The sequence below is a fragment of the Lissotriton vulgaris genome, chromosome 5 (assembly GCF_964263255.1).
Source record: "Lissotriton vulgaris chromosome 5, aLisVul1.2, whole genome shotgun sequence".
NCBI classification, from domain to species: Eukaryota; Metazoa; Chordata; class Amphibia; order Caudata; family Salamandridae; genus Lissotriton; species Lissotriton vulgaris.
Window position 1 is genome coordinate 185,494,123 of NC_141693.1, and position 25,615 is coordinate 185,519,737.

A 25,615-nucleotide genomic window follows, 5' to 3' on the forward strand; every position below is an offset into this window, starting at 1 on the left:
ATCAGTGTCAGCATTATAAGCATAGGCCGCTTGACCATAGTCGTACCCCATGTCCTCCTCACTCCGTGCTGGAGAACATGCAATTTGCTATGAATATTCCAGAACGGGCTCGAAGAGAACTGGTGAGGTGGCCGAGTCCTTTTTTCGTTTGAGCGGAATTTTGTAACTCTCCAAGGGATGTTCAGGCGCGATCTTCCGCTTGTGGATAGTGAGCCTGCCTGATTCCGCGTCGATAAAGAGTTTCGACTGGTTGTCGTAGGAGGGTTCGTGGAAAACCACCCCTTCTGTGGCGGGCTTCGATGGCGTCGACGACGTCCTGGAAGGTTCGGCGCCTTTATGGAGGTCGAGCTGCTTTGCTCGAGCCGTTGGCGGAAGACCGAACTTAATCGGGGTCTGTCCGACGGTCTTGGAGCTTGATGTGGTAGTCGATTCAGGCTGCTTCAGCACTTGAGGAGGACGCTTGCTTGATGGCGTCAACCAGAGCTCCCGGCGTGGAGCGTCCCCAGCCTTGGGCGTCGACGAGACCTGCTGCTTTGGGTCGGCTTTGGCCTTCGGCTCGAGGTGCTTGCTGAGCAGCGGCTTGAGTCCTGAGATTTTCGGCTCAACGGCCTTCTTCTCCTGGAGGCCTTTGGCCTTGTCGCCATGTTTGTGCGTCGACGCCGACGTGTTTGCTGGTTGAGCTCTGCTTCGACGCTCCAGTTTTTGGGGCGACAGGCACTTTCGGCGCCGAAGGGTCGTCGAACCGACCACCATCTTAAGTAGTTTCGGTTTCTGCTCCGATGGTTTTGGTTTCGATTTTGATGAATCGACCGATGGCTCCTTCGGTGTGTTCTTAGCCTGGCTTGGACGCGGGTCTATAGAACGGGTAGAAAGATCTTGGCTAAGGCCTTTCGGCGATGCCTCGACCTGAGCCGAAGGGAGCGTAATGTCAGATATAGGCCCCGCTACTGCGGTTGGGCCTGGCTCATCACTGGAGTCGTCATCGACGGCTCCGATGGCCCCTTCGTCGTCCCCTACCTCGACGATGTCTTCTTTGTGGACGTATTCTTCAGTCTGCTCGCCCATCTGGAAGTTGGAGTCATGCTCCGACGCCGGTTCCGACCGTTCTTCGGGAACCTCTTCATCTTCTTCTTAGTCATACTCAACGCCTTCTTCGTCACCGGCCTCGAAAATGTTGACTGGCTCGGGTGCCGACTGTTTCGCCGACTGCCTCGCTGCGCGCCGAAGTTTAAACGTATTCTTGGAGCGGAACTTCGAGCAGGCCATACAGCTGGCCTCGTCGTGCTCGGGGGACAAACATTTATTGCACACTGGGTGGACATCGATGTGGGGGTACTTGGAATTACAGATGGGGCATCGTTTAAACGGGCTCCGGTCCATCGTCGTCGTAGTCTGGGCCCTTGGTGTCGAAGGCGAGAAACAGCTTCCGACGTCCGGTTCGAAGAACTAGAAAGAAAAAAGGCACCGAACGAGACAATACCGACGCTTCGAAGGCCTTTTGGCCGTAGGAAAGAGTCAATACAAAGTTTCCGAACTAGAGTCGAGAAAGTACATCCAAACCCAATGGAGGAAAAAAACAATCTGAGGATGGAGAGGATGCCCATGCGCACTGTAGTCCAGGGGAGGAGCCACCTATCTCGTGATACTTCGAAGACTCTTCCAGGACAACAATGTGCAATCATCCGGACCCAACACTAGGCGGCGATCTATGCACAGATATGAATTCAGCAGCCCACATGCCTCGAACCTACATTTAAAGTTTACAAACAGGTGTATTTCTATATGAGCTCTATAAATCTCCCAAACACCCAACGTTAGAGACAATATAGATTTTATAGGTATGGCAAATCAAAGCATTTCACTTTATCGTGAACAAACACTGAAAAATTAAACTGAATTTGACAATCAAACTTTTTCAGCAAACAGTTGGGCCAGTTGTAATGTGGTTACTTAGAGTCACTTAAGGTGACCAACTGTATGGAACCAGGCAGCGGGAACAGCAAGGCCCTCAGAAACAGTTACCACCACAGGAGAAGGAGCCTTCAAGCAAGTCCAGGAGCTTTATCCTCAGTCCAATAGATTCCTATGGAGTGGTCCTGGTGCTTAGAATACGGGATGCTGAAGGATAATGTGGATGAGACGCGTGTCTACCTGTAGGTACTCCTCGGTCCATGAAGGTGAAAGGTGTGTCTTGGGCACAGGTTTCAACGTCCCATGAGGTCCTGTCTCGACTGGCTGAAATCCAGTCAGAACTGGACTACCAGTTGTGCAGAGTAGCGGACACAGCTAAATCCTTCTCCAGGTTGCAGCTTGGCTTCTGGGTATCCAAGCTACTCTCGGACAACTCTCCTGGGTCCAGCAGACTCAGTGCAACTTCTGAGCATCGGGTCATTGTCCCTTGTCCTGCATGGAGCAGCGATCTGACCTTCAACTTGCCCTTAGGAGGCTACTTCAGCTGTTGTGTCCCTGTGCTGCGCACAGGAAGTCAGTCTATTGACTCTGAAGTCTCTGTGCTTTGGCTGGGCTCCCAGGACAACTTTTCATTGAGCAGGACATAGCAGGTACAGTCCTTTTTCTTGGCTAGCTACCAAGTGCAGCAGGTTCAACCAACACCAGTGCAGCCTCGCTTTGCTGGGAACTTGGTGCAGAAGGGCAGTCCTTCATCCAGTCAAGTTGAGATCGGAATTCTGAATGCCAGAGTTGCCCTATTCTATTTATGCACAGAAAGTGCTCTCAGGGTAGACACGGTCAGTGGCAAATAGACTAATAAGTTCCATCCCTCCTAAAGAACACTTCCTGGGAAGTGTGCAATAGGACTATCCCAAGGTGCACTATTCTGCCCACTCCAAACATGGTAAAACCTCTACCTCTGCATCCAGAGCTCCCTAGCCCAACTCAGAGGTGTGGCTACCAAGGGAGCTACATGCCCCTCAGCAACCAGATTAACGAATGGCTTACTCTTCCCTGTCCCTAGTGCCAGGTGGTCTACCTAAACAATCGCGCAGCCCCTCTTGTAAGTGTTGGCCATTTGCCCTTCAAAGGGGGCTTCACCTTACAAGCTTGCCTTTTGGACTAACACATGTGTGGCTTTCTTCAGGAGGAAAATAACTCTCTCCTGTGCAGGAACCTATTGTCTCCTGTTCTGAAGGCGTTCGCATGTCTCCCCAGAACAGCAGAAAGCAGTCTGCAGGATAGATCCTGAGTACAACAGTAAACAGTAAACAGGCACTGGAAAGTTGCATTTTGCCCAACAGCAACATTACACTTGATTTAACCATTAAATTGGATTCTCTTGATACCTTACAGTACCAACTTTAGAAGTCCCATTCAAAAGTTAGGAGGGCTGAGATGTCAGCATGACCCTCTGTACTTGCCAAAGGGTCTACTAGTTTTTCCACAGAGAAACGACAATGTAGGGTTTTTACTGCTGGTACAGGTAAAAGTACATGTTCTACTTTTTACCATACATCACTCTGCCTTATGGCCTGCATCAGGGGTGACTTCCATATATTAAAAAGGAAGGCTTCAGCTTTGCCACTACCTTGATGGCAAAGTCAAGTTTGCAGTTTAAAAATGCCCTTCCAGTCTGCAGTTGAAGGCTGGCAGCCATGTTTTACCTTGAACCACGCAGGGTGCCACAGCAAGTGCTAAAGTCCCAGGCGGAGGGTAGACACCCTAACTTACAGGTCCTGGGTGCCACTGGTACCACAAACTAGTGACTCGCAAGCAAGCTAGGCTATGCCAATTGAGGAGACACCGATTAAACATACACTATTTTAAGGGTCAGAGCACACGCACTAAGTCCTGTTTAGCAGAGCACAGTGCATTTCATAGCCATTACACCAGTACTTAGTGGTCGAAATGGGGGCACATTATGGGGATGACGCTGCAAAAAGCCTGCTTCCTTGCAATCTGATATTCAAATGGACAGTAAAAGGGGACAGGCGCCAAACCTTCAGTATCTAAACTAAATGTAATTGTCATCTGCATGCCTGAACTGCTCTCAACAATTGGAATCTTTTAATCACTTAGTACATACACCCCAGCCATAGCATTCTTGAAGAACAAGTTACTTACCTTCGGTAACGATATATCTGTATGCCATGGTAGAACCAACACTGGTGCCAAGAAACTAGGGCCCTGAAAGGGGAAGAACCTTAACCTTAGGTATCAGTTCGCAGAACGGGGAGGATGGGTGGGGCGGTAAGGAATCTAATACTAACTAATGTTTCTTACAGATATATTGTTACCGAAGGTAAGTAACTTGTTCATCTGAAAGAAACACGTTAGTATTAGATTCCTTACCTTAGAATAGATACCCCAGCAATACCAACCCCGGTGGTGGGTCTGCGAACCAATACTCACACCAGGAAGTCCTGGAGGACGGAACGGCCAAAGAAGCCATCCCTCCGGACCTGACTGTCCAGGCAGTAGTGCCTCGCAAAGGTGTGCAGCGAGGCCCACGTAGCCGCCTGGCAAATGTCCTGCAGGGGAACTCCCCGACCCAGGGCAGTAGTAGCCGCCGTGGCCCGAGTGGAATGGGCCCTCAGCCGAACTGGAGGCTCCTTTCTAGCCAAGGAGTAGCACGCCGAGAGATGGTCCGCTTATGAACCGCCCGTACCTTCTTCGCACCCACGTAGCCAACAAAGAGTTGGTCGTCCACCCGGAACTGGCGTGTGCGATCCACATAGAATGAAAGCGCACGTTTTGGGTCCAGACGATGGAGCCTTTCATCATCCTTTGAGGGATGCGGAGGCGGGAAGAAGGAGGGTAAGGTGATGGACTGCCCGATGTGGAAAGCAGAGATTACCTTGGGCAGGAAAGATGGTTTTGTACGCAATACCACTTTGTCCGGATGCACAGACAGGAAGGGAGGTTTGCAAGATAGAGCCTGGAGCTCACTCACCCTTCTGGCAGAGGTGATGGCAACCAGGAAAGCCGTCTTTAAGGTGAGAAGACGGAGAGGACAAGAGTGAAGTGGCTCAAAGGAAGCGCACATCAGGAAAGTAAGAACGAGGTTCAAGTCCCACTGGGGCATCACAAAAGGGACAGGTGGAAACATGTGTGTGATGCCCTTCAGAAAACGAGTTACTATAGGGGACTTGAACAAAGAAGGTTGATCAGGTAGCCTTAGGAAGGCTGAAAGGGCAGAAAGGTAGCCCTTGAGAGTGCCCAGAGCAGAGCCCTGCTGGGCAAGAGAAAGAAGGAAGAGAAGAACTTCAGAAAGAGGGGCAGAAAGGGGATCCTCAGCCTTTGCTGTGCACCATGCCACAAATTTGTTCCACCGGCAGGCGTATACCGACTTAGTGGAGGGACGCCTGGCTGCCAGAATGATGTTACAGACTTCAGGAGGCAAGTCAAATGGCCTCAACTGTTGCCGCTCAGTCTCCAAGCATGGAGGTGGAGACTGGACAGGTTCGGGTGGAGGACCGTCCCCTGCTGCTGCGACAGAAGGTCCTCCTGAAGAGGCAGACGGATCGGGGGACCGACTGACATGTTGAGTAGCTCGGGATACCAGTACCTTCGAGCCCAGTCCGGAGCCACAAGGATTACCTGGGCCCGGTCGCGCCTGATCTTCTTCAGCACTCTGGGCAGAAGTGGTATAGGCGGAAAGGCGTATAACAGACCGCAACTCCACTCGGGACGAAATGCGTCGCCGAGCGAGTGCCGCCTTGGAAATTCCAACGCGCAGAACTGATGACATTGCGCGTTCTCTTCGATGGCGAATAGATCTAACCAAGGCTCTCCCCAGTGCAGAAAGATGCCTTGCGCCACGTCCGAGTTCAGACGCCATTCGTGATCCATCGAGCACCTTCGGCTGAGTTCGTCCGCCCTGGCGTTCAGAGAACCTGCCAGGTGTTGAACCACCAGGGACACGCCCTGATGTTCCAGCCACTGCCAGAGCCGTAGAGCCTCTTGACAGAGGGTCCAGGACCCCACACCGCCCTGTTTGTTGCAGTACCACATGGCGGTAGTGTTGTCCGTGAACACCTGCACTACACTCCCCCGAACAGAGGGGAGGAATGCTTTCAGTGCTAGACGAATCGCCCTCAGCTCCAGAAGGTTGATATGGAGCTGGGACTCCGCTGGAGATCAGAGGCCTCTGATCTCCGCCTCTCCGAAGTGGCCTCCCCAGCCCTGGAGGGACGCGTCCGTCACAACCACGTGCTCCGGTTGGGGAAGGGAGAGGGATCTGCCGTTGACCCAATCGCGGTCCGTAAGCCACCACTGCAACTGTCTCGCAGTGCCCTCCGAGATCAGGACATGGTCGGACAGGTTGCCTTGATGCTGGGCCCACTGAAACTTCAGGTCCCACTGCAGAGCCCGCATCCGCCACCGGGCGTGATGCACCAGAAGGATGCAGGAGGCCATCAGCCCCAGGAGCCGCAGCGTCAACCTGACCGAAACCCGGGATAGCGGCTGGAAGATGGGAATCAAAGCCTGAATATCCCGGACTCGCTGCTCGGGAGGATAAACCCGAAACTGCGCCGAGGAGCTTCTGAGAGGGGCACAGGTGTGATTTCGGCACGTTGATGGAAAACCCCAGCTGCTGCAGGAGATCCGCCGTAATCTGGAGGTGGCTGACGACTGTCTGGGGCGAGCCCGCCTTCAACAAACAGTTGTCGAGGTAGGGGAAGACTGAAACCCCCAACCTGCGCAGATGAGCTGCGACCACCGCCATCACTTTCGTGAACATCCATGGGGCGCTTGTGAGGCCAAAGGGGAGCACGGTGAATTGAAAGTGCTCGAGGCCTACCGTGAACCGCAGGTAACGTCGGTGGGCCGGCAGGACGGGGATGTAAAAGTAGGCGTCCTGCAAGTCCAACACCACCATCCAGTCTTTCGGGTCTAGGGCAGTCAAGACTTGAGCTAAAGTCAACATCTTGAACTTCTCCTTCCGGAGGAAGCCGTTGACGCTCCGTAGGTCCAAGATAGGGCGTAGGCCCCCTTTGCCCTTCTTGGGGACCAGAAAGTAGTGGGAGTAGCAACCACACCCTACTTCTGGCCCATTAATGCACTCGATGGCCCCCTTGGCCAAGAGGGCCGTAACTTCCTCTTGCAGAAGTTGCAAGTGGTTCCCCGACACGCGGTGGTACGGCTAGAGGGGTCGACTCGAAGGGGAGGGAGTAGCCCCTTCGAACGATTTGCAGCACCAACCTGTCCGATGTGACTGTGCGCCAGTGGAAGAGGTGATGGCGGACCCTGCCCCCCACTGGCGTCACATGGGCCTGAAAACTCGGACTAGGAAGGTTTTTCTGCGGGAGCGGGTGCGGACTGGCCTCGCCTGGGACTCCGACCGCCTCCGCGGCGGTTTCCACTGCCGCCACTGCGCTGGACATTCTGCTGCAGCGTGTGGCTGACGGTCCGTGTGGGGCGCCCCTTCCTTGGCCACGAAAGGAGCAAAAGGCACCCATTTGCTGGCGTGGGGCCTAGAGGGCCAAGGACTTGGCCGTAGCCCTGGAGTCCTTAAAGCGCTCAAGCGCGTGGTCTGGCTGGTCACCAAACAGGCGACGGCCATCAAACGGCATGTCCAGAAGCGTGGCCTGCACATCGGCCGAAAAATTGGCGCACCATAGCCAGGCGTGGCGTCTGACCGCCACTGTTGTGGTCATTGCTCTGCCTAGCGTATCGGTGGTATCCAGTCCGCACCGGATTGAGTACCGTGCCGCATCTCGACCCTCCGCTAGGGCTTAGGTGAGTTTCGCCCTGACCTCCTCAGAGCATTGTGGCAGCACATCCACAACCGTGTCCCACAGGGTGTGGGTGTAGCGGCCCAAGAGGCATGCGGTGTTGACTGACCGCAGTCCCAGATTAAGGGACAAGAACACCTTCTTGCCAAACTGTTCGAACCTCTTGGATTCCCTGTCGGGAGGTGCCGACGGGAATGCGGTCTGGGAGTTAGAGGCCTGGATAACCAGGCTCTCAGGGATTGGATGGGTCGACAGGAAACTTGGGTCACCCGGAGCCGGGCGGTAGCGTCTGGCCACGTTCCTGTCCACAGGCTGTTCTGAGGCGGGCTTGGACCGGGTGCCCAGCAGAACGTCACATAATGCCTCATTGAACGGAAGCAAAGGCTCGACCGAGCTTGACTGCGGTTTGAGGACCTCGGTGAGGAGATTAGTCCTAACGGCCGCTGAGGGGAGCGTAAGGTTTAAGGCCTTAGCCGCCCGCATCAGAACTACGCTATAGGCTGCCCCCTCCTCCGTAGCCACGGTTGGAGGGGAGACAAAACCAGTGTCTGGAGAGAGTCCAGGCCGCTGGCTTCCCCAAACTCCTCCGTCCAGTCCGTTTGGTCCTGACACTCCTTTGACAGAGGGTCCTCAGACCCCTCCCAGTTCTCTTCATCACCCAATGCCTGGTAGCTAGGATCAACAATTGGGGCCCGTTCATTAAAGTAGAATGTACCCAAAGCAGTCTCGTACGGCGCCCAACGGGGCAGTGTCGACGGCTGAACGGGATTGACAGAAGAACTGGGGCCGGCGTTGACCGAAGTCGGCGCCGGTGGTGACACCCTTGGGGACGGCGCCGGTGAGGTCGTGAGGTCGACCGACGCCGACCAGGACCCGGAGCCGGATCCGGCCGGGGCCTGCGGCGCCAGGACCGAAGTCGCCGGCGGCGCCGAGGCCGAAGCCGTCTGCGGCGTCGGTGCCGAAGCACCCGACCCGCCAGGCCCCGGAGCCGGACCCACTGGGCCCGAAGGCGCCATGGGGTCCGGTGGAGAAGAGAGCGACCTCATGGCCATGAGGTACCGCTCGATCTCCTCCGGCGTCGCACCCTGTTCAGGAACCCGAAGGTATGGGGCAGGATGCGGCGCTAGCGACTGCGGAGCCGTGTGGGCAGTGCCACCCAAAACCCCGGCTGCGTCGGGCGAGCGTCGGGGGCGGTCGGAGGAGCAATGACGCCGCTCCGACCTCTCATGCCTCTTACCTGAGGAGGAACCAGAAGACCTATGCCGACTTCCGGAGCTGCGAGGGCTCCATCCCCGCGACTGATCCCTCGACCTCCCATGGGTCCGGGACCTCGAATGGCAAGGGCGGACTGCCGGAGCTCGAGGCGCCTAGCCTTCGACGTCAGAGCTCGACAGTCGGAGCAGGAACGGTCGTCGTGGTCGAGGCCTCGGCACTGCAGACACCGGCGATGGGGGTCGGTACTCGACATCAGTCAACTACACCTCGAGCAGGGCTTGAACCCGGGCATCCCTACCGGCACCTGAAGAGTCGAGAGCGACTCGAAGAAGACCAAAAATGATCAAAAAGTTTTAGTCAAAAAGTGACTAAGGGGTAGAGCTTCTCCGGATCTGCGCTAATTGGCGCGGAAAAAAGAAGAACTGACGTCAGCGCGCATAGGCGGCGTCTAAGTACTCCGACGACGTCATCCCGGCGCAGACGACGCCGACGACGGACGCGGAGCCGGAGACGACGCGCAGGGGTATTGCTACGCAAAACATTTCCGGATCCAGTCTGACGCTTGGGGATATTCTAAGGTAAGGAATCTAATACTAACCTGTATCTTTCAGATCTAAAGGTATTTAGAGTCATTTTAATGTACTCGTAACAATTGCTTTTTTTTGTAAAAAGCATAACTTTACATCAACAAAGTTTATTTTATTTTTTTAGTTTGCCAACGGTAAAACTCAAACCATGCAGAAACAAGGAAGCTCTCTACACATCCTAAAGAAATGCACTCTGATCTGGAAGTAGGGCTAACCGAACTTGCAGCACTTGATCAGAAGCTCCCAAAAGTCAGGGTTACTACATATTTCCATGTCATCTGGAATTGAGGTCACTGGTGGTTGTGTGCTTTTTATACTGTCTGCTTAGGACTAGCAACGATGTTGCAGAATGCGGCACTGGACTAAGAAGGCTGATGCCTGGGACTAGTGACTTACTATGGCTGAATTTTTTTTTAAATCAAATCTGCCATCTGGGCAATCGTTTCCCTAATGAACGAGTATCCATTAAAAAATATTTTGCATGATAGAGATGTGCACTCGTCTACTTTGGTGAATGACATTTCAAATAAGGGCAGGACTTACTCGCATACAAAGGTTCCCAGTGGAATATCTTGCTGCGTCTGGACACCCCATCCCATATTTTTGGTTCGGTAAAGCTGCAATCGAACCCTGTAGAAATAAAAACATATATTAGAAACACTTTTAGAAAAAAAAGCCTGTTAAAACAGTGCATAACATACTTTTATATTCATGGAAAAAGATCCTGCAGTTGGATAAAACAAAAAAATAGGATACTTCACAGACAGTCCGTTACTGCTACCAGCACTACAATTTGTAAAATAAATTAAATGAAAAAAGTCTTAATTGAAGAAACACAGGATGCTAAATCAGGAGCTCGCAACAGAATACTACTGCTCCATAACCATGGGTCATGATGTAGGTATGTTCTCAGGAAGCAAGTGTTAGTAGTGCTCCCAAATAACTTGTGGTGGTGGTGGTGTGCCACAGAATCATAAGTGACAGTGCTGTGCAATTTCCATTGGAAGCAGCTTGAGCAGCAGCCAGATGATACAGCTGGCAACGCCCAGGGAATGCTGCACAGGCACCAAATGGAGGCAGCTGTGGCACTTTAGAAGAGTAGCTGTGAGAGGTGATCAACCTGCAGACAGCTGTTTGAGTTCTGAAGCAATAGTATTCCCCCTTTTCTTAAAGAAGATTCAGTTCCCCACGAGGCTTGTAAAGTCAATTCCTACTTAATCACATACACGAAAATTCAAGGGGCAAATTTACTTGGTTTCTTTAGAACATGTTTTGGTTTACTGCGGGCTATCATATGCAATGTGTAACAGTTTAGTGTAGTGGGCAGGTTTGATATAATGGGATATAAGCTGCTCTTTTTTTTTTACCAGAATAAAGCAGAGACTTCTTACCCAAGACCTTGCAAACGTGGATGGTTGTTGGTTGGAATGTGGAGTTTTAGTGATAGGAAATTTCTTTAATATTTCAATAAGACTTGCTCTTCAACACTTTGCTCAAGTTTATTAAACCCCTACGAATACTAAACGAAATAAAACCGTCCGCTTTCTCACCTGAGACCATTTTGTACCACACGATTGCGGCATGTCCTCCAACAAGAGCAGGCATGGTTACACTCAAAGATCAAAGGTGGCTCCATCATATTAAACTCAGGCAGGAGTCGTCCACTCTGTAGCAAACGTGTAAGTAAGAGGGAAACATTACTTCTGTGAACTTCATCAGGGCAATTAACATTATAATCACAAATATGACTATATGTTCACGTGCAAGAACATGCAGCATATTTATAAGGAGAATATCTCAGTTCTACAAAAAAAGTCAAGTTATTTACATTTAGTAATGCAGATTCCTCACCTTTAGAATAATCTTAGGTGCCAGACTAAATCCATATTTTAACAGCAAATGCGGTTGCTCCCTGCTAGGCGTCAGAGTTAGACTGTGATGCACTGCCTTAGAGTGATTTAGGCCCAGATCTCTGTACTGGGGTGAATGTATGACATTGTTCTGCATTCTGTCCATCAACTGTTATTTTTGCATTTGTCACCCCGAGTGGGATGGGTATGCTCAGACGTGAGTCCCATGCTCTCCACAGCACTGGAGTCAAGCTATCCTGGCTGAAGACGGCTGATAGCCAGAAACCGGTCCTAGGATGCTTGATTTCGGTCCAGGAAAGACATGGCTTGGCAGTTCGGGCTGGACTGTTCCCATGAGGAACAGGGTCAAGGCTGATTTGCATATGGCCATGTCTGAACTGGGGTGGTGCGGAGTGCAAAAAAACGATGGATTTAGGCCCAGATCTCTGTACTGGGGTAAATGTATGACATTGTTCTGCATTCTGTCCATCAACTGTTATTTTTGCATAAGAGTGATGGCACAGATTTGCCAGCCCTGTGAGCAGACGTCAGTTTTGTTTTGCACTCCTCTGCACCTTTAATTAGTCAAGGTAATGGCTACAAGAAAAGTCGATTTGCAAGTCTAAGTCTGTAAAGACATCATATGTGTGGGCTAAAATTTTGGACCCCAGGAAGGACAATGGTAAGCTCTCATGGTGGCAATGAAGACCAAGTGAAGGAGAAAGGAGTTGTGGAGTGGCAGGGGGGTTGGATTGGCATTATCGCACAAGTTACTACTTGTGTAACGATATATCTGTAAGAGACATTAGTTAGTGATAGATTCCTTACCTTAGAATATCCCCAGGCGTCAGACTGGATCCGGAAATTTTTGCGTAGCAATACCCCTGCGCGCCGGTAGGCGTCGTCTGCGGCTCCGCGTCCGTCGTCGTGAGCGCCGGGATGACGTCGTCGGAGTATATAGACGGCGCCCTTGCGCGCTGACGTCAGTTCTGATAACACAGCTTTTCCGCGCCAGATACGCAGAGCCATGATAGAACTAACACTGGTGCCATGAAACTAGGGCCCTGAAAGGGGATGACCTTAACCCTAGATATCGGTTCGCAGAACGGGGAGGATGGGAGGGCGGTAAGGAATCTATCACTAACTAATGTCTCTTACAGATATATCGTTACACAAGTAGTAACTTGTGCATCTGAAAGAGACACGTTAGTGATAGATTCCTTACCTTAGAATAGATACCCCAGCAATACCAACCCCGGTGGTGGGTCTGCGAACCAATATCACACCAGAAAGTCCTGGAGGACGGAACGGCCAAAGTAGCCATCCCTCCGGACTTGACTGTCCAGGCAGTAGTGTCTTGCGAACGTGTGCAGCGAGGCCCACGTGGCTGCCTGACAGATGTCCTGCAGGGGGACACCGCGGCCCAGGGCAGTTGTCGTTGCCGTGGCCCGAGTGGAGTGAGCCCGCAATCCAGCCGGGGGCTCCTTCCTCGCCATGGAGTAGCATGCTTGGATGCACAAGATGATCCACCTGGAGATGGTCCTCTTGTGTACAGCCTTTCCCTTCTTCGCGCCCACGTAACCAACGAAGAGTTGGTCATCCACCCGGAATTGGCGAGTGCGGTCTAGGTAGTAGGAGAGCGCACGTTTTGGATCCAGACGGTGGAGCCTCTCCTCCTCTTTCGAGGGATGCGGAGGCGGAAAGAAGGTGGGCAAAGTGATGGACTGCCCGATGTGGAAGGCCGTGACAACCTTGGGCAGAAAAGAAGGTCGTGTACGCAACACCACCTTATCAGGATGAACAGACAGGAAAGGTGGAGAAGAAGAAAGAGCCTGGAGCTCACTCACCCTCCCGGCAGAGGTGATGGCAACCAGGAAGGCCGTCTTTAGAGTAAGGAGACGAAGAGGGCAGTTATGAAGTGGCTCAAAGGGAGCACACATCAGATAGGTGAGAACCAGATTCAAGTCCCACTGGGGCATCACGAAGGGAACAGGAGGAAACATGTGCGTGATGCCCTTCAGAAATCTACTCACAATAGGGGACTTGAATAAAGAAGGCTGATCTGGTAGCCTCAAGAAGGCTGAAAGAGCAGAAAGGTACCCTTTAAGAGTGCCCAGAGCAGAGCCCTGCTGGGCAAGGGAAAGAAGAAAGAGCAGCACTTCCGAAAGGGGTGCAGAGAGAGGATCCACAGCCTTTGCTGCGCACCATGCCACAAATCTGTTCCACCGGCAGGCGTATACCGACTTCGTGGAGGGACGCCTGGCTGCCAGAATGATGTCACAGACTTCGGGAGGCAAGTCAAATGGCCTCAACTGCCGCCGCTCAATCTCCAAGCTTGTAGGTGGAGACTGGACAGGTTCGGGTGCAGGACCGTCCCCTGCTGCTGCGACAGAAGGTCCTCCCGAAGAGGCAGACGAATCGGGGGATCGACTGACATGCTGAGTAGCTCGGGATACCAGTATCTTCGTGCCCAGTCCGGAGCCACAAGGACGACCTGGGCCCGGTCGCGCCTGATCTTCTTCAGCACTCTGGGCAGAAGTGGTATAGGCGGAAAGGCGTACAACAGACCGCAGCTCCACTCGCGACGAAAAGCGTCTCCGAGCGAGTGCCGCCTTGGAAACTCCAACGCGCAGAACTGCTGACATTGCGCGTTCTCTTCTGTGGCGAATAGATCTAACCAAGGCTCTCCCCACTGTCGAAAGAGACCTTGCGCCACGTCCGAGTTCAGACGCCATTCGTGATCCATCATGCACCGGCGGCTGAGTTCGTCCGCCCTGGCATTCAGAGAGCCTGCCAGGTGTTGAACCACCAGGGTCACGCCCTGATGTTCCAGCCACTGCCAGAGGCGCAGAGCCTCCTGGCAAAGGGTCCACGACCCCACACCGCCCTGTTTGTTGCAGTACCACATGGCGGTGGTGTTGTCGGTGAACACTTGCACCACGCTCCCCCTGACAGAGGGGAGAAATGCCTTCAGTGCAAGACGAATCGCCCGCAGCTCCAGAAGGTTGATGTGGAGCTGGGACTCCGCCGGAGACCAGAGGCCTCTGATCTCCGCCTCTCCCATGTGGCCTCCCCAGCCCTGGAGGGACGCGTCCGTCACAACTATGTGCTCCGGCTGGGGTAGGGAGAGGGGTCTGCCACTGACCCAGTCGCGGTCCGTGAGCCACCACTGCAGTTGCTTCGCAGTGCCCTCCGAGATCAGGACATGATCGGACAGGTTGCCCTGATGCTGGGCCCACTGAAACTTCAGGTCCCACTGCAGAGCCCGCATCCGCCACCTGGCGTGACGCACCAGAAGGATGCAGGAGGCCATCAGTCCCAGAAGCCGCAGCGTCAACCTGACCGAGACCCGGGATAACGGCCTGAAGACAGGAATCAGAGCCTGAATATCCCGAACCCGCTGCTCGGGTGGGTAAACCCGAAACTGCGCCGAGTCGAGAACCGCTCCGATGAAAAGGAGCTTCTGAGAGGGACACAGGTGCGACTTCGGCACATTGATGGAGAACCCCAGCAAGTGCAGGAGGTCGGCCGTAGTCTGGAGGTGGCTGACGACTGTCTGGGGCGAGCCCGCCTTCAACAACCAGTCGTCGAGGTAGGGGAAGACTGACACCCCTTGCCTGCGCAGATGGGCTGCGACCACCGCCATCACCTTCGTGAACACCCGTGGGGCGCTGGTAAGGCCGAAGGGGAGCACGGTAAACTGAAAGTGCTCCAGGCCTACCGTGAACCGCAGGTAACGCCGGTGGGCCGGCAGGACGGGGATGTGGAAATAGGCGTCCTGTAAGTCCAACGCTACCATCCAGTCTCCTGGGTCCAGGGCAGCCAGGACCTGAGCCAAAGTGAGCATCTTGAACTTCTCCGTCCGGAGGAAGCCGTTGACGTTCCGCAGATCCAAGATAGGGCGTAGGCCCCCTTTGCCCTTCTTGGGTACCAGAAAGTAGTGGGAGTAACAACCACGTCCTACTTCTGGCCCAGGAACGCGCTCGATGGCCCTCTTGGCCAAGAGGGCCGAAACCTCCTCTTGCAGAAGTTGCAAGTGATCCCCCGACACACGATGGTATTGAGGTGGCATGGATGGAGGGGAAGACTCGAAGGGGAGGGAGAACCCCCTTCGGACAATTTGCAGCACCCACCTGTCCGAAGTGACTGTATGCCAGTGGGAGAGGTGATGGCGAACCCTGCCTCCCACAGGCGTCACATGGGCCTGAAAACTCGGACTAGGAAGGTTTTGAGGCGGGGGCTGCTGAGGGAGGTGTGGACTGGCCTCGCCGCTGACCCCGACCACCGCCGCGGCGGTTCCCACGTCCGCCACCGCGCTGCTGGACATTTTGCGGCGTGTGGCTGGCGGTCCGTGGTGGGGCGCCCCTTCCGTGGCCACGAAAGGAGCGAAAGGCACCCGATTGCTGGCGTGGGGCCGTAAGGCCCAAGGACTTGGCCGTGGCCCTGGAGTCCTTGAAACGTTCCAGCGCATGGTCTGCCTTGTCGCCGAAGAGGCGACGGCCATCAAACGGCATGTCCAGGAGGGTGGCCTGGACATCGGCCGAGAAGTTGGCGGACCTCAACCAGGCGTGGCGTCGAACCGCCACCGTCGTTGCCATCGCCCTGCCCAGTGAGTCCGTGGTATCCAGCCCACACCGGATAGAAAAGCGTGCCGCATCTCGGCCGTCCGCAAGGGTTTGGCTGAGTTTAGCCCTGACCTCCTCAGGGCATTGTGGCAGCACCTCCGCAACCGTGTCCCACAGAGTGTGGGTGTAGCGGCCCAAGAGACAGTTGGTGTTCACTGACCGTAGCCCTAGGCTCACAGACGAGAAGACCTTCTTCCCGAACTGCTCATATCTCTTGGATTCCCTGTCGGGCGGGGCCGACGGGAATGCGGTCTGGGAGTTGGAGGCCTGGATGACCAGACTCTCGGGGGTGGGGTGGGTGGACAAAAAGCAAGGGTCGCCCGGTGCCGGGCGGTAGCGTCTGGCCACGTTCCTGTCCACAGGGGGGCCTGTGGCGGGCTTGGACCAAGTGCCCAGAAGAACGTCACACAAGGCCTCATTGAACGGCAGAAGGGGCTCCGCGGAGCCGGACTGCTGTTTGAGGACCTCAGTGAGGAGATTAGTCCTCACGGCCGCGACGGGGAGCTGAAGGTTTAAGGCCTTAGCTGCCTTCGTCAACACTACACTGTAAGCAGAACCCGCCTCCGAAGCCACAGTCGGGGGCGACGTAAATCCAGTGTCTGGCGAGGTGTCAATACCACTGGCCTCCCCAAGCTCATATGTCCAGTCCTGATGCGACTGGCAATCACGTGCCAGAGGGTCCTCGGACCCCTCCCATTGCTCCTCGTCACCTGGCTCCTGGAGACCAGGATTAACAGCCAGGGCCTCCTCGTGGAGATAGAAATCTCCGAAGGCCGACGGAATCGGCGCCCAGCGGCGCCCCTCCGACTCCTGAGGAGGACCGCAGGAAACATTGGGGGCGGCAACCACATCGGCCGCCGGGGACGACACCTGAAGGGACGGCGCCGGCGAGGTCGTAGGGTCGACCGGCGAGGTCCCGGATCCGGAGCCGGATCCAGCGAGGTCGTGCGGCGCCGGGACCGAAGTCGCCAGCGGCGCCGGGCCCGAAGTACCAGACGTCGTCGGGGCCGAAGCGCCCGACCCGGAAGGACCTCCAGACGGAACCGATCGGCCTGAAGGCGCCACGGGAACCGACTGAGGAGGGAGGGCCCTCATGGCCATGAGGTACCTCTCGACCTCCTCCTGCGACGCGCCGTGCCCAGGGACCCGAAGGTGTGGGGCAGGCGGCGACGCTTGCGACTCCCGCGGAGCCGCGTGGGCGGTGTCGCCCGAGTCCCCGGTCGCATCGTGCGAGCGACGGGGCGGGTCGGAGGATCGATGGCGTCGCTCCGACCTCTCATGCCTCTTACCTGAGGACTTGGAACCAGACGATCGGTGTCCACTCCCGGAACGTCGATGACTCCGACCTCGCGACCTGTCCCTCGACCTCCCGTGGGACCGGGACCGGGACCTGGAGCGGCGCGGGGCCGACTGCCTCAGCTCGGAGCAGGTTCGATCGTCGTGGTCGAGGCCTAAGCACTTCAGGCACCGGCGATGGGGGTCCGTGACCGACATGAGTCGGCCGCACTTCGAGCAAGGCTTGAACCCGGGCATCCCTGGCACCGATAGTCGAGAATCGACTAAGTAGAGGATCAAAAAGATCAAAAAAGTTTTCAGTCAAAAAGTGACTGGGGGTAGAGCTTCTTCCGGATCTGCGCTAGCTGGCGCGGAAAAAAGAAGAACTGACGTCAGCGCGCAAGGGCGCCGTCTATATACTCCGACGACGTCATCCCGGCGCTCACGACGCCGACGACGGACGCGGAGCCGCAGACGACGCCTACCGGCGCGCAGGGGTATTGCTACGCAAAAATTTCCGGATCCAGTCTGACGCCTGGGGATATTCTAAGGTAAGGAATCTATCACTAACGTGTCTCTTTCAGATTTCCTAATACTTCCAAGAAATCGTTTTCTACAGGTATTCTGAAGAAAACAATATTTGAGGAGGAGATTTCCTATAGGCAATGGCTGCTGCAAGGTGTACCTTAACTGAGGAAAAGTTCCATCTAGATTGCGTTAAATGCAGAAGATACAGGATTCAAACATTCTAGAGAACTGAAGGGAGGGTAGTTGTTTTGGATGCAGAACCATTTCTATTTGACAGCATATGATGTTCTGGTGGAAGGACGCTTTGCCTCTTTCAGAATGTCCATTTAGTCCTGTGGCAAAATATTATGGAAAATGCTACTTACCAGTATGCATCTGTTCTTGGCATGTAGGGCTGCTGACATTCATATCTTAGCATAGATAGCCGCCTAGTGTTGGGTCTGGATGTTTGCACCTTGTTGTCTTGGAAGAGTCTTCGAAGTATCACAAGATAGGTGACTCTTCCCCTGGACTACAGTGCGCATGGGCATCTTCTCCATCTTCAGATTGTTTTTCGCCATTGTGGCAAAGATGGAGTATAGGAAAGTAAGAGATGACCATGTAAATGTATGTAAAGAAGATAACCCTGCAGATGTGACGGGCACCGGGGAGGAGGGTGGGCAATATGTCAGCAGCCCTACATGCCAAGAACAGATGCATACTGGTAAGTAGCATTTTCCGTTCGAGGCATGTGGGCTGCTGAATACCTATCTTAGCATAGACTGTATAGCAGTTTCTCCTATAGCGGTGGTCGCCTGTACCAGCTGCAGTGGTTTGAAAAAGAGTTTTAAGGATTTAAGGACAGCCTGGCCCACACCAGCTTGTTGCTTAGCTTGCACGTCAACAGTAATGTTTAGTGAAAGTGTGTATGGTAGACCATGTAGCTGCCCTACATATTGTGAGAAGTTGGCCTGATATGCAGTGCTCACTATTCTAGTGATCACTATGTATCATTCCAAACGACCCTTATTGATGATTGGTTGCAAGTCAACCTTATAGACCAGCTATACTAGTAGCATGGACAAGAGCAGTCTTTAGACTAAACTCTAGAGGGCGTGTTAAGCCAGCTGTTATACCATAGCTGCGGGGCTTCTTTTTAGCCCCACTTCAGTGGCGACAGCCTTTTCTCCTGTTTGCATTTCCTTCATTGTCTTCATGATAATCCTTGTTCATTCACGCTTTAACACTTATCCTCCTTGGTTAGCCTAATCCTTTTGATTACTTCTTCAACTTTTCCTCGTGCAAGGGAATGCTAATTTCCCAAGTTACATATGTCTTGGTGGGCCCTCAGAAGCTCTCTTCCCAAAGACACGACTGAAGCATGGTTCATTTCTAACAGTTTATTATCTTCCAAAGCATTTCGGACTCATTGGTCCTTCGTCAGGGAACAAACTGCAAATAACAATGGAACATGTCTTACAAACTCATTATTAAAAACAATGCATATATTACATTTTCCGTCATTTACCCTTCATATCTCGCCTGGTTACCACTAATCTAAAACTCAATCGGTTCTTCCGTTACCCGCCCTTTCCTGTGCCTTTCAACTACTCCCGTCTGGGTTCTCACTCAATAAATTCCCGTTTGCTTTAACCATTCTGTGGGTCAACCCCCGTCGCAACCTACTCACACCCTCCTTCGCTTATACGGTTGAATTTGACCTTCTGCCAACCTCAAACTTCTCCGTTTCCCACTTCACTATGGCATGCCTACTCATTGCTATATCCTCCCTTCCCTTTGGACTTCCTTCTATTCTTTCCCTTTGGCCGCCGCTCATACCTGCTGTGTAGAAGCCAGCTGTTACACCATCACATATACCCCTTGAACACAAAGTGAAAGGACACCACACAAGTTGTTATGAAAAATAAAAGGATATTTATTTATAACAAGTCTACCCTGAACTCTTTATGAGTCAGGGAGCTAAGCACATAACAAAACTCTTAAGAAAATACTTTAAGTTGCACAATTTACACAAATGCCAGAGGGGCACGAAAAACCATATACTACAAAAGTGGAATGCGAAATACTAGCAGGTAAGTAACTGGATCCAGAGGCTTCAGGATCGCTAGGACTACACTACTGAACCTTCAGGTTAGGAGCAGGAGGCCTAGGGGGATCGGGTGCAGAGTGTGCAATCTCACGCGGGATGCGGGACAAAGTCTATGGATGCTAGATTTCGTAAAGTTAGTGTTATCGGACGAATCCGACTAGTTAGGCTAAAAACGAAAAAGGATCTGGACACTTAGATAGTGAACCTACGTTGGAGCACCGAAATGCTCAAGTTACCTAGCCCAGGGGCTGCGGCTGCATAGGGTTCAAAAGACGTCGGGAATCCTCGTTACAGTCTATGGAGCCTGAAAGAAGAAGTTGCTGGCAGGCGACCAGTGATGATGTCCGGAGTGATCCAAGCCTGGATCGAAGATGGAGACGACCTGAAAGCAGAAGGGACTCAGTTCTTAATCACTAGCCAGTGATCAGATGGGCACCAGGATGGCACCGGATGAAGTCACCTCGACCAGGTGAGTGGGCGACGCTGGGCTCTGCAGTCTCTCGGACCAGGAGGCGTTGTCGGCGACCAGGATGGAGGTGCGAGCTGTCCCACGAAGGTGTCTGCTGTCGGCGCTGCTGAAACCAGGATTAGAGCAACAAGCCTTGGCAAAGTCAAGCCCACGCGGTGGACTCAAGATGGCGTCTGGAGTGGATCAGGAGGGTCCGGGGTGCTCCTCTGTTGGAGGGGAGCAAGGGCCAGTCTGGAGCAACCAGACCAGCGATGGAAGTGTCGTGGTTCGTCGTCAGGAGGGCCACAAGCCAGCAGGCAAGTAGCCGGACAACGCGGTGAGCAGCAAAGAGCAGAAGGGCCCCGCGCAGATCTCGTGGATGCTGGGGGGCTGGACTTCGGTGCTGGAGCTGCTCAGGGTTAGGGCTTCTCAAACCCCAAAGCACTCACTCGAGGATACTTCGGCGGTCATGCTGGATAAGCGTCGTGCAGGTTCTGAAGATGGCTGGTCCCTCGGGTCTCGTCACACCCACGAATCTCAGCTGGGCTGATGATGTAGGTAGAGGTTAGAGATGGCAGGGAATCCGGGTCTCGTCGAGCTGGGCAGTCTTGATCCGGAGGATGGACTTACAGCAAACCGCATGCGCTTAGATGGTGCCCGCTGGTGCAGGGTGGCTACTCCTTAGCCACAAGGGAGAGTCTTCAGAAAGGTTCAAGAGTTCTTTCGTGGAAAGTCGTCAAGATTCAGAATTATCTAATTTGGGAAGGGGGCCCGCTCCTATCTTTATACTAAGGAAAGGGGCTGGCACGCGAGGTTCTGCCCATGGGTGGGACCAGGAAGGGGGGTGGTTACACCCCTCTCCCCTGTCCGGACTTTCCCCAGCTCAGGGGCTGGTGTGCCCCTGGAACTGGTTCAAGCCGGCATATGCACAGTGAGCACCGGGGTGCCATTTGCAGTCACCTTCCTCTCAGCCCTGCCTACCTGGGATACACAAAACCCTGTCTGGGATGGTGCTAGCACCGCCCCTGATAGGAAACCCTTTGTCCAAGCTCTCCTCGCTGGAAGGACTCCCAGCAGCAGGAGGTCAGACTTGTGTCTGTGGTGGCAGCATCCATTTTGCGATGCTGAGGCTCGAGTTAGCTTTAACCGGGGTTCACAGTTACATACATGTCGTGTCCCTCTAGAAGGGTGGAATGCTAACCCCGTCGCCAGAATTGGCGAGGGGTTAGTATTCCAATTCGTATGACACCTTACTCGACATGTTTTGATAAAGCGATACCAGAGTTGGCAAATAACCGCGAGGATTATAATGCACTTAAGAGTATATGGTACGCGTTATCATGGAACAGCTATTAGGACTTGGTTCCGCAAGCTGCAAACGGGCTCAGCTCATGCCAGAGCACCATCTCACATAATTCCAAGCACTCTGCCTTCAGGATTGATAAGGCCTGTCATAGGAGTGACTGATAGGAATACATGTGTCCATTTTAGGGTTAGATATAGGAATACTATATCTAAAGCAAAGGGTGATTACACCACCTTGCCCCAGCTGTCGTGCAGCCAGTTATGTCAGATTTAGATGGCCAGCCAGGGGTGGCATAATACATGCTGCAGCCCCTGGGTACACCTATGCCCTGGGTACAGGGACTGATAAGGTGGCCCAGTACCAATTGGTATATGCACCTAAGGTACACGTGTCAATTTAGTGAGAGAACAGCTAGGCTGTGGGTCTGATTAGCAGGCCCACAGCCAGGGAAGTCGTAAACCAGTGAAGCAAAAAGCAAAAATCTGGGGTGATCATAGGATTGCAGACCCTACTCTCCTACACATATGTCTTCTAGGGGAATATTTCCTAGGAAAGCCATGGATGCCCCCATTTGGCGCGTTGAGTGGGCTTTTGGGGGAACTGTTAAAGTGCGCTTTGCCTTTTGATAGCATATTTGAATGCATTTAACTATCCATCTGGCTATTCCTGTCTTAGAAATGGGATTACCCTTATGTTGTGGTGAAAAGGCAACAAATAGTTGCTTTGTCTTTCTGAATGATTTAGTTCTGTCAACGTAATATAGCAGGGCTCTTTTAACGTCTAGTGTGTGTAGAGCTCTTTCAGCCACTGACTGCGGGTTTTTAAAGAAAACTGGCAATTCTATGGACTGATTGATGTGGAAAGTGGATATAACTTTTGGCATAAATTTAGGGTTTGTACGAAGCACTATCTTATTGTGGTGCATTTGCATGAAGGGTTCCTGAATGGTTAGTGCTTGTAGCTCACACACTCGCCTGAGGGAGGTAATGGCAATTAAAAAAGCCACCTTCCATGTTAAGAATTGTAGTTCACATGAATGAAGTGGTTCGAAGGGTGGTCCCATAAGTCTGGTAAGTACTATGTTTAAGTTCCAGACTGGCAAAGGTGGATGCTTTGGAGGGATAATTCTTTTAAGTCCTTCCATAAAAGCTTTGATTGGTGGTATTCTGAACAGGGACACATGTTGTCTGTTTTGAAGATATGCTACTATAGCAGCAAGGTGTAGCCTTATGGATGAGTATGCTAGATTACATCTTTGAAGATGGAGCAGGTAACAGATTATGTTTTGGATGGAGGCCTCTAATGGATTGATTTGGTTATTATTACAATAAATTACAAATCTTTTCCATTTAGCTGCGTAGCATGCTCTGGTAGTGGGACACCTTGCTTCCTTGATAATGTTCATGCAGTCTGGAGGCAAGTTAAGATATCCGAACTCTAAGACCTCAGGAGCCAGATCGCTAGGTTCATCTTATTAGGATCTGGGTGCCTGATTTCTCCATGGTTCTGTGTTAGCAACTGTGGCGAAAGGCGCAGTCTTTGGTGAGGAACTACTGAGAGTTCTAGGAGCGTTGTGTACCATGGCTGTCTTGCCCATGTGGGAGCAACCAGGATCATTGTGAGTGACTGTTGCCTTAGTTTGCGTGCCACTAATGGAATCAGTGGGGTTGGTGGAAAAGCGTACGCAAATCTGCCTGGCCAGTTCATCCATATCGCATTGCCTTGTGACAACGGGTGTGGGAAACTGGCGGCAAAGGACGGGCATTTTGAGTTTTCTTTTGTGACAAACAGATCTATTTCTGGATGTCCCCACTTTTGGAAGAATGCTTGTAGAACTTGAGGGTGAATCTCCCATTCGTGTATTTGTTGAATGTGTCGGCTTAGTAGATCTGCTATCTGATTGTCTATCCCTGGGAGGTGTTCTGCCAGGAGAAAGATGTTCTTTGGAATTGACCCCTCCATATGCTCTGTGCTAGGTGAGATAGCTGCAGAGTGTTTCCCTCCCTGTTTTTGGATGTAGTACATGGCTGTCATGTTGTCCGTCCGGATTAACACAGCCTTGAAAGGCCCTGAAAGGCTTTCATTGCTAGAAATACTGCAAGTAACCCTAAGTGGTTTATATGTAGTGTCTTTTGCTTGACTGTCCAGAGACCTTGGACTGTGTATTGAAGGAGATGTGCTCCCCAACCTGTCAGTGATGCGTCCGCTGTTAATACTACTTGTGGAACTGGCTCTTGGAACAGTCGCCCCTTGGAAAGGTTTTGTGGGTTACACCACTGGAGAGAGCAGTAAGTGCGGCTGACTACCAACACTAGGTCTATTAGTTGTCCTTGAGCTTGGTTCCACTGCCGTGCTAGGCATTCCTGTAAGAGACGCATTTGAAGCCGAGTATGAGGGACAATGAATATGCAGGAGGCCATCATGCCTATAAGCTGCATGAACACTTGTGCTGGCAGGGAGTGTTGTCGCTGAAAGATTTGAATGAGAGACTGTATGTTTGCCATCCTGGCTGGATTTGGATGCGCCTTCGCCACGGAGGTATTTATTGTTGCTCCCAGATATAGTTGTATGTGGGAGGGTTGCAGATGTGATTTTGGGTAATTTATGGAAAATCCTAGACTGTGCAGTTGCTGGATTCTCTGCGACGTATGGCTTGCACACTGTGCGTATGAGTTGGCTTTTATGAGCCAATCGTCGAGGTAGGAGAACACATGGATGTGTTGCCTTCTGAGGTGTGCTGCTACTACTCCTAGGCATTTTGTAAAAACCCTTAGTGCTGTAGTTACCCCGAAGGGGAGAACTTTGAATTGATAGTGGTGACCTTCTATTGTGAACCTGAGGTATTTCCTGTGAGCTGGATGTATAGGGATGTGAAAGTATGCATCTTTGAGGACTAATGTAGCAAGGAAGTCACCTTGCTGGAGTAGTGGGAGTACTTGTTGTAGAGTAATCATATGGAAATGCTCTGAGAGTATGTATCGGTTCAGAGGCCTGAGGTCCAATATTGGTCTGAGGGATCAGTCCTTTTTGGGAATGAGGAAGTATAGAGAGTATACTCCTGTCCCTTGATGTTGAAAAGGTACTGGCTCTATGGCAACCTTTTCCAGCATGGATAGCACCTCTTGTTTAACAGTGTGTGTGTTCTTTGGACATTGGACGGTGTTTGGGCGGTATGTTGGGTGGAGTAGAAATGAGTTCCAGGCAGTAACCATACTGGATAATTTGTCTCACCCACCTGTCTGTCGTAATGGCGTTCCAGACTGGTAGGAATTGTGCTATTCTGCCTCCGACTGGTGTTAAGTGGTCTGGAGGGAGTGTGAACAAGTCACTGTTTGTTGGCGGTGGAGGCTCTGGTGTTATTACCACCACGTCCTCTGCCCTTGTTATTGTTCCCTCTATAACTTCCTCTGTTGGAGCCTTTATTAAAGGTGCCTTTGTAGTACTTTTAAATGATGAAGAGGTTTGGGATGTCTTGCCTCTGCCCGAGCCTCGAAAAGCGGAGCGACGAAAGGAGCTCCTGGACTGTTGAAATTTAAGTGCACCCATGGACTTAGCGGTGTCAGTATCTTTTCTCATCTTTTCTAAGATGGTATCAACTGCAGGGCCAAACAAGAAATCCTGGTTAATGGGTTGATTGAGTATGGTAGATTGCACCTCATTTTTAAAACCCGAGATGCGGAGCCAGGCATGCCGGCGTACAACACACTAGTGTTGACAGACCTAGCGGCTGTATCAGCTGCATCAAGGGCGTATTTTATGGATGCGTTAGTGATGAATTTCCTTTCCTATATTAGGTCATTAGCTTTTGCCTTATAGGGTTCATTTAGGTGTTGTAATAATCCCTCCAGTTCATCATAGTGTGCTCTGTCATAGCGTGCTAGGAGAGCTTGTGTATTGGCAATTCTCCAGGTATTTGCTGCAGGAGAGGCCACTCTTTTCCCTGAGGCTTCTAAGATTTTTGACTCCTTGTCAGGAGGGGGGCAAGGGGGCGGGGGAAATCA

The 25,615-nt window shown here is 52.5% G+C and overlaps 1 protein-coding gene across 10 annotated transcripts in view; it reads right to left on the reverse strand.

Moving 5' to 3' along the window:
• The window catches only part of EHMT1 (euchromatic histone lysine methyltransferase 1), an 834,115-nt gene that overhangs the window by 78,992 nt on the left and 729,508 nt on the right, over positions 1–25,615 (reverse strand). For all 10 annotated transcript variants that reach the window (XM_086921124.1, XM_086921127.1, XM_086921128.1 and 7 more), the window contains 2 exons: positions 11,044–11,159; positions 10,037–10,123 (listed from right to left, as the gene is read on the reverse strand). In XM_086921124.1, the coding sequence (XP_086777250.1) occupies positions 10,037–10,123; positions 11,044–11,159 (203 nt within the window). The remainder of the gene's footprint in view (positions 1–10,036; positions 10,124–11,043; positions 11,160–25,615) is intronic.